Source organism: Salvia splendens, chromosome 9 (genome assembly GCF_004379255.2).
Source record: "Salvia splendens isolate huo1 chromosome 9, SspV2, whole genome shotgun sequence".
NCBI lineage: Eukaryota > Viridiplantae > Streptophyta > Magnoliopsida > Lamiales > Lamiaceae > Salvia > Salvia splendens.
The window spans coordinates 29,090,661-29,100,192 of NC_056040.1; the positions used below are offsets into that span (position 1 = coordinate 29,090,661).

General features: G+C 37.3%; 2 protein-coding genes across 2 annotated transcripts; one reads left to right on the top strand and one right to left on the bottom strand.

Moving 5' to 3' along the window:
- The first annotated feature begins 1,469 nt into the window (after positions 1 to 1,469).
- LOC121748648 lies at positions 1,470 to 6,798 on the top strand. Its single transcript, XM_042143121.1, has 4 exons — positions 1,470 to 1,661; positions 1,816 to 2,203; positions 2,299 to 2,351; positions 6,399 to 6,798. Exons 1-4 carry the CDS (start codon positions 1,628 to 1,630, stop codon positions 6,551 to 6,553), a joined length of 630 nt encoding a protein of 209 aa, XP_041999055.1. The 5' UTR covers positions 1,470 to 1,627; the 3' UTR covers positions 6,554 to 6,798.
- A 392-nt stretch (positions 6,799 to 7,190) lies between these two features.
- LOC121748647 (heat stress transcription factor A-2-like) lies at positions 7,191 to 8,687 on the bottom strand. Its single transcript, XM_042143120.1, has 2 exons — positions 8,296 to 8,687; positions 7,191 to 7,970 (listed from the first exon to the last, which is right to left on the bottom strand). Exons 1-2 carry the CDS (start codon positions 8,614 to 8,616, stop codon positions 7,386 to 7,388), a joined length of 906 nt encoding a protein of 301 aa, XP_041999054.1. The 5' UTR covers positions 8,617 to 8,687; the 3' UTR covers positions 7,191 to 7,385.
- Positions 8,688 to 9,532: the final 845 nt, after the last annotated feature.

Consider the following 9,532-nt stretch of genomic DNA (forward strand, 5'->3'; position numbering starts at 1 on the left):
AAGGTGGATTGAGTGGGAAAATCGTCTTCGTCTTCAACCTTGTTGATGAATCGGACTCTTTGTCGCTTTAACCTGCTCTCCAATGTGAAAACTGCTCCTGGGGGCGTGTCTATTGTCCCTGGTGTCGAAACCTAGGTCTCCTTTTATACTCGGGGTGGAAATAATAGCAATTAAGTCTCGCCGATCACATCGCCCGGCCGGGCGATTTTAAGTCTCCAAAACGCCCGGTCGGGCGAACAGTCGATAACTATACTTCCTTCACATCGCCCGGTCGGGCGATTCTTCCGAGGGGTAGTGCCCGGTCGGGTGAATTCTCTGGATTCGGTCCCTCCTTTGCACAAATGCCCGGGCAAGCGTTTCTCTTAAGCAAGAACGCCCGATCGGGCGTTCCTTTTGTAATCCTCTTCCAAGCTCGTTTTCAAGTCATTTTCACCTGTTTTAGCTCCAAACACTCGACGAACTCATCAAAATACTAAAGTAGTGGATAATGGATGCAAACTCAAGTAATATGCTACAAAACACTGAAGTATTCACGTTAAACACCCAAAATACTTGCTAAACCACGAGTTTATCAGAAATCAATTAAAGATTATGGAAAATCAAATAAAAGGATATTAGTATAATTAGAATATATTTTCCATGTATAGCTAGAATTAGAGCTTACAAAAGGTTGTGTAATCATCGAGAGAATTCAATTCAAGTCATTCACAATGTAGTCTTTAAAGTTCTCCCCGTCTTTTACTTTCCGCAATAATCTTTTATTTTTTGTAATCTTTTATTTTCTGCATTATATTTTCTAACATGGTATCGAAGCAGGTTCGATCATGTGGATCGATCGCTGTCTCTATAGAAAAAAAAGAGAGAAAACCCCTGCAGAAAAAAAATCAAGGAAGGAGGCAGCCAACTGGGCTGGGAATGGTCCTCCAAAATTAAGCTTTGGGCTGCAAATTAAATTTAGTCCAAAGGTGAATGAGCTCCTCGACACGAGTAAAAACTGTCAGTCAGAAAGGTGAATGAGCTCCTCGACACGAGTAAAAACTGTCAGTCAGAAAAAAATGAAGTGACTCCTAGATACGAGCAAAAACTGTCTAGATTAGCTCCTTGACAAGAGTCAAAACTGTCTAAATTAGCTCCTCGACAAGAGTCAAAACTGTCTAAGATGACTCCTAGATATGAGTTAAAACTATCTAAGATAGCTCCTAAATATGAGTAAAAGCTGTTTAGACAAGCTCCCGGACACGAGTTAAAACTGTCTAGATTGACTCCTTGATAGGAGTTAAAACCGTCAACAAAAATTGAAGAACTCCTTGATAAGAGCCTAAACTTTCAATGAAGAAAAATTGAAGAGCTCCTTGAAGCGAGTCTAAACTTTCAATAACTCTTTGATTAATAAGTTTATTATTTATTAGCCCATCATCCATTATACAATTAGATTTTTTTTTCCTTTCTGTATTAAACCCTAAATGACTGCAAATAGAAAATGGCCGCGTGTTCTGGTCCACAGACTTTTCTAACCAGAATCTTTGATTTTTATTCTCTCCCAATTCAATTTTTCTAATATACTTTTGATCAGAAATCCAATCCAGAAAGTTTCGGGAAAAGAAGAGAGAAATCGAAGAATTTTTTCATGGCCGATTCCAAATCGTATCCTTCATCGCCAGGTACCACTTCTGAATTCAATTTCAAAAAATTAGGTTATGATCGCAAAATCATGAGCAATTTTGTGAGAAATTAAGTTCCAGTAAATTCATCTCCTGTTACATGCGATTTGCAAATCATTGTTTGAATTTGTATGAAAGTTGCGGTTTTTATCAGGGAAAAATGTGAAGGCGCCAAATGTGTTTGAGAGGGCAAAGGAAGAGTTTGAGGCAGTTGTTCACAATGGGATACACAGGCATGAGAATCACAAGGAGACTCATGATATCGATTCCAACACTCCGAGCGGTGATGTGAAGGCTCCCAATGTGTTTGAGAGGGCAAAGGAGGAGTTTGAGGCAGTTTTGCAGAGTGGGAAACACTGGCATGTGCATCACAAGGAGACTCATGGAATGCGGGAAGATATTGATTGCAACACTCCAACCGGTGACGTGAAGGCTCCCAACGTGTTTGAGAGGGCGAAGGAGGAAATCGAGGCCATTGTGGAGGCTATTCATCCCAAGAAGGATCCAAAGAGTCATGATTCGCACGCATATGGAGAGACGAGGTTGGGGGAATGTGCGGTTTTTGTTTGGATTGTCTAGTTAATGAGAGTGTGTGAGTGTTGTGTATGTTTGCTGAATACTGAGTTGTTGTTTGCAGGAATACTCCTACGAAGAGCTCTGCAGAATCGGATAAGTCAGAGTTGCATTCAGGTATGATCTCTGAAATTGGAATATGCTTTTTTTGATGTCTTTAGGTAGTGATGTGGTTGTTTGAATTTTTATGGCTGCATTTGCAAACTGAAATATGCTTGTATTGTGTGTGATTAGTTCTCTTTTTTTGATCTAGAAATATGCTTGTATTGTGTGTGATTAGTTCTCTTTTTTTTGATCTAGAGAAGCTCCTTGTTTCTGAATTCATTTGTATGCTCTTATGTTACGGGCGTGATAATCATATCTTTACCAGCATTTAGTTTCCTAGTAGCAATGGTCTGGTTAGGCTCACAAAATACGTTGAACTCTCCTGATGGGTTATCAAACACATGGCTTACATATACATCATCGCGGATCTAGCATAACCCTTTAGCTATTATATAAACGGAGTTATTCAAACCATTAGGTGTTGAGAAATATTATTTAGAAAGCTTGCTGTATACGAAATTCAAGTACCCTTACTCTCACTTGTGTAACATTCTAATTAGACCTTCCCATGAGTTGATCTCTTGATGTGTTTGATTAGTTCACAGTTTTTGCTAAGTTGTTATGGGATCAGCAGTGTTGTTAGGGGCACGGGGCGATTATGTAAAAGAGATCTCTAGCCTCACATTTTGAAAAGAGAGCATACGTGATCTTGTGCTTTGTTGTCCAAGGCATTTTCAGATTGATTTTGTTTTTGTCTTCTTCGGCTGTTGTTGTATCTTTGTTTTATTAAAGGTAAATATTCGATATTGTCTTATCGTTTTAGTGTTTTATTTGAAAATGCCCCGACCTTAGGGTAATTGCACAGAGGAGAGGTAGTCAATATTTCATATTTCGATTATAAATGACCCACAATAAATTTTGACTATCGGGTTGTGTCATGCAGGATGCACGTTTAGGTAAATCTTCATGGCTTTCTCAATATACATGAAATTGTACATCCAAAAAAAAAACTTAGATGTGTGATTTAATCCTGAATCTTCTTCTCTGATACAAAGTGATAAGCGAAGTACCATAAGCATTCCTTAATATCTTAGCATACGAAGCATATCTTACAATTGGCATGATAACAATAATGTTGGAAAATAATAGAGAGCAGAGAATAAAGAAAGAGCAGACAATAAAGAAAACAAAGAGAGAAAATGCATAGATAAATGAATACTCCTCATATGATAGGTCATCCTCTGAAAAGGTCACAACAAAAACAATTGAACTAAATTTATTTCTAAACACTGCAAAAATAGAAAACAAAGCCTTATTAATAAGACTATAAAAAACTCCAACATGAATATAACTCTAAAAGATAAATACTAGACTCTAAACAATATCAATCTCTAAAAGATAATTTATCTCTAACACAATAACAACTAAATAAATTAAAAGAAGTAGAAAAATCTTATGATGCATATATATACCACTCTCCTCCTTCCAAACCCCTAGAACCACTAAACTTAACCTCTGTTGCCCTCACCTCCCTCTCACCACGACTTCGGCCACCACACCTAGTTGCCCACCTTCATGGTCGACAATTTTCATCGTCGACCATTCATACACTTTGACCCCAATTTTCTCAATCTCAATCTGTATAGCAAACATTGAAATTGAAATTAAATGTGATGTAGGAGTTTTTGACGCCTTAACTCTAAAATAGCATCCTAGAAATTCTTGAGAAAGTGCACAAATGCTTTTGCATTCTGCCAATCCTTTCTTTACCCTTTCCATTATTTTCATGAAAATATCTCATGAGAGGAACTCATTCTTTCAAACACCCTTCTATACTTTAGTGCAACATTAAGTATTTTATAAGTTGAATTCCACTTAGTTTTCACATCCATAGGCATAGTTGATACACTAGAAAACTTGGCTAGTACAACAAACTCCACAAAGAATGAAGAAACACAACTGCATTCCAGATAGACTTAATTAAAGAATTAAGCTCTTTCAATCCATCCTTATCAATTAAGTTAAGTACTATATGAGAAGCACATCTCAAATGCAAATATTTTTCGTCAAACAACAAAGTTTTTTCAATGCTTATTTTTATAATCAAGTAATCTATTGCACTATCATTCGAAGATACATTACCAACCACGTTCGAAAATAGTTTTTCTATCCCACATTCTGTCAAATAAACCCTCAATCATCTTGCCAACTTCTTCCCAATGTGACTTGTGGTTTTTGTGAAGTTAATTATTCTTTTGTGCAACTTCCAATCATGTAATTAATGTTTTGAATAAATGTTCAAATGTCAATAGTAATGCTCACCCTTAGAAGAGAAAACAAAAATTCAAATGTGCTTAATGGATTTAAGGGTGATCAGTGCAAATGACACTTGGATATCTATTGAATATTAATTACATGATTTTCACAACTAACTTTTTAGATAGTTATTTAAAGTTGCAAAAAATAATAATTAACTTCACATATATCAAAAGTCATGTTGGAAAAGAAATTGACAATATGATTGATGTTTGTTTGAGAAAATGGGGATATAAAAAGTGTATTCGATCGTGGTTGAAAATGTTTCTTTGAACGGTAGTGCAATTGATTACTTAAAAGAAAGAATTAGTATTGAACAAAAATTGTTGTTTGATGGAAAATATTTATATTTGAGATGTGTTTGTCATATTCTTACCTTGATTATAAATGGTGAATTAAAAGAGCTTAATTCTTCAATCGAGTCTATCAGGAATGCAATTGTGCTTCTTCATTCTTGTCCAGCTAGATTGAGCAAATATAGGGAGTTTGTTGTACTAGCCAAGTTTTCTAGTGTATCAACCGTGCCTATGGATATGAAAATTAGGTGGAATTCAACATACGAAGTGCTTGATGTTGCACTAAAGTAGAGAAGGGTGTTAAAAAGAATGAGTTCTTTTCATGAGATACTTCATAGAAAATGATAAAGAAAGGATGGGCCTCCAATTGCAGGGGAGAAAGCATAAGCATTTAAATGAATCCTTTGATTTTTTTATTGCTTAGGAACAAAGGAGCAACGACTTCTTTCTTTTGCATTTTTAGTAATCGACCAAGAAGCAACGACTTCTATCTTTTGCATATCCGTGGCCACACCTCGGGCTAAGATCACATGGCTGAGATACTCAATCTGTCGGCTACCGAAGGCGCACTTCAAGCATTTAGCCAACATGCTGTGGTAGCACATGAGCTCAAAAACCTACTCCACATGCTCCTCCTTATCACAACTATAGATCATGATATCATTGAAAAAAGGACAAATTTCCAAAGGAAGAGCATGAAAAAAATATTCATCAATCCTTGAAAAGTGGTCGCCGTGTTCGTCAAGCCAAACGGCTTGACGAAATACTTATAATGGCCTTGTTGGTCTTGATGTTGTTTCAGGAATGTCACCTTCGGCCATATGGACCTGCCAAAACCCGGATCGCAAATCAATCTTAGAAAACCAACATGCGGAGCCCAATTCGTCCATCAATTCTTTAATGAGGGGTATCGGATATTTATCCTTAATGGTGATGTTATTTAGGGCCCTATAATCAATGCACATGCGCTAAGATCCATCATTCTTTCTAACTAGAACAACCAGGCTCGCATAAGGACTAGAGTTGTTACGTTTAACGCCCAATTGAAGCATTTCCGCCACCATTGGTTCCATGGCTTCCTTGTTGTAAAGAAGCATAATGATAAGGCCGAATATTGACTGGGGAAGCACCATCTTTTAGGATGATGTAATGGTCATGCAACTGTCTTGGGGGTGATGATAACTTCCTTCAACTGCTGCGTTTAACCGTTGCCACATGTTGCTACATTGTTTCTCCTCCTCTTTTGGCAGCTGGCTGACTTAAATATTGTTTTGTTAGCCTTTGTTCTCTTCCCCTCTTGTATGCATGCTATCAGCTTTACCCAAATTATTTGGTTTCACATTTATTCTTCCAGTGTTAGTGACAATCATCGTTGTACCAAAAAAAAAGAATTGCCATTTTGTGCATTTGAAGTAGTAATCTTGGTCCAGTTTGTTAATTAGTTTATGTGGGATGAGGGTGAGGACTGTTAGTTGTGAAAAATGATGAACCTTAATTTTGGTGGCAGAATGGAAGGACCGAGAGAAGCAGGGAAAAAGTGATGATATTGATGATGTTAGAGGTCCAAACGTGTTCGAACGAGCAAAAGAAGAAATCGAAGCTCTTATTGAGACCATCCATCCAAAGAAGAATTCAGGTCGCCCCAAGGAAGACACAGATTGAAATTCTTTTTTTATGCTGAGAAACAAACACAATGGTTGTGGTATTTCAAATTTTACAAAATACCCTATGAATGTTGTATTCTTGTGCAGTTAGATGATTTGTGATATATTAGATGCTTTTGAAGAGCTAGATGAGGAGGAGTTGGAGTACTTCTCAACAACTTACTCAATTTGGAGCAAGATAGATTTGATTAGCCAATCATTTACATAATGTGCATGGAAATATTCTGCAAGCTGCATTTCTCAGTTGTGGGTGAGACTCTTACAATGTACTGCTACAATACGAGCCAAAAATATACTACTCCCTTCTTCCCAGCCTAAGCGAGATGTTTCATCTCCTTCTTCCCAGCCTAAGCGAGACGTTTCATCTTCTTCACTCGTGCTTTGAAAAAATGATAATAAATAATTTAAGTAAAGAGAAAGTAAAATAAGAAAGAATAATGTAGAAGAGAGTCTCTTCTACTATATTTTTTCTTCTTTTAACTATTTATTGGGGTATTATTTTTTTAAAACACATGCGAAAAAGAATCTTCGCGCTTAGGCTTGGACGACGATAGTACTAAACTGTTATTCATCTTGAGAAATCTTCAAATATTATGCAAATGCATCTATGTAAACTATTGAGAGAGAGAGAGGTCTACAATTGCTGCTTCCATATAACACTAACACAAACTTCACCGGCTATACCATATGAAAGAAATAGTAGAATTGAAAGTGTAGCCAAAGCATTCATACAAAATCTACTCTTCCTCTACCAAAGCCCACATTTACAGAAATCCCCATTTCTTTGTGTATCCTACTTCAATCCTTGTATGTATTGATCTCCTACTCGACTAAGCAATCGATGCCACTAGCTCGACGAGGCCGCTCATCTGTGCCCCACATTCCACGGGCAAAATATCACATTTGTGTGTCTCATCATCCTCCTCGTCCTCGTCCTCATATATCATGTCATCCTCCAATAGTTTCTCCCACAGGACAAAATCATCTCGAGTAGTCTCCGAGGAGCTCGAGTCATCATCACAGCTCTCGTCCATCAGCCTCCTCTTTTTCAAGACCTGTCCACTTCCATATGGCCTCATATTCTTCTTCACCTTCTCAGTGATGAGCTGAAGAAGCTGAGGATTCTCCATTAGCTTGATCAAGAAGAGGGCGGTTTGTTTCTGCTTTGTTTCAGTGATACGAAGACGCTTCTCAACAGCTGCCACGTAACTCTGCGTCATCTCTTGCTGCTGCCTTAGCTTCAACACCTCCTTTTGCAGACTCTCGAGCTCTGCCTCCGCCCCGTACTTGGCTGATGCATCCATCCAAGATTGTTTCTGCTTTCGCCTCGTGATGTGCTTCAGCAGATGCTTCTTACCCTTCTCGAACCCTTCGTTCGCAAACTCCCATCTGTCTGAATCGATCTTCCTAAACCTCTGTCATTAGATTCCATCACATCATCTTAGTAAAACCCAAAGTATATCATACTTATACACACACACACACTGAAACAGACTTCAGCACAATTAAGTTCATAACATCCACAAAAAAATCTGAATAAACAAAATTACTCCCTCCGTCCCATTAAAAGAGTCAAGGTGGACAATTATTGTGGGACGGAAAAGTAGTTCCCAATTTGTAGATGCAACAAATAACCTAATTAAGTTGAAAGCAGCAGTGAGAAAAAGGAAGGTGATGATTCGAAACAACAAAACGATAATCAAGAAGCACAAAACAGTAATTGGCATCAAACTCACTGACATAGGTATTAAGCTGGCGAATGAAGCTAGAAAAATTGCAGTGTTTGAAGTGCGAAGGCAGCAAATCAGTGGAAAACCGGTGAGGATCCCAAACAATGAAGCTGTTGTTGGCGGGAGTCCAGGAAATTACGGAATCCGTGGCGGGATCATCCACCATCTCAAATGTCTTCCTCAGAAACGGCGTGGGGCCATTGAGGCTCTTCTCGCTTTCTTCGTGAGACACGATGAGAGGCTCCTCCTTGAGCTTGACAGGCGTCAGCAGATCGTATTTCCTGATGCTGTGCATAATCTCTGCGGCGGTGGTGGGCGATTTTAGGTCCATTTATTGTTGAGTTGAGGTGAGGGCGATTTTATGAAGAGGTTCCTTCCGTGTTCGAAGGGGAGTTGTTTGTGAGTACACATTTGTACCTTCGGCCTACACGTGGACACCTAATGGGGATGAGACAGATTGAGAATCCGGTGTGGTGCCTATTGTCATCCTACTTTTCTCTATCCAAATAATTCATTTTAAGATATTAATTGGATAAAAATCACTAAACTATTCCATCCCTAAATTTACACATTTTTTATGTGGCACGAATTTTAGGACTTCCCTATTTAATAAGATTAATTGGAGTGAGAAAGAGTATTAAATGAAGAAATTAATATAGTTAAACATTTAATTAGAGAGACAAAAATGGTTAAGTGTATTAATTGAAAAGAGAAAATTATTAAAAATAAAAATTATAATCTTAGTTGGAACAAACTAAAAAGAAAACTGTATCTTTTTAATTGGAAAGTATGTACCATTTCCCGTGTTCTAAGATAGTTGAACAAAGTGAAAAGAGTAATATAAAAGAGAATAAAATAAAAGTAAGAATAAAGTTTTTGGCTAAGAATGAAATAATTCAATTATCATAGAACAACTCACAAAGAATGACTTAGTTACTTTGGAACACAAGGGAAAAAAAATAGTTAATTCGATGCCACAGTTATGTAATAATAAAATATCATTGGAAAAACGACACCTATTTTCGACAATGGTTTTTAACTTTTAGTTTTACTATATCTCTTTTACATAAATGAAATAGTTTATCAATGACAGTATGTTGAATTCTTAATTTATCATCCAAAATTGCTTTCATTTCAATAAATAACTTCAACGGAAAGAAAAAACCTAATTTCAAAACTGGAGTAACACGAAAATATATGCTTGCGTCATCTTATTCTTAGAGCATCAACAATGACGGACGTCCACG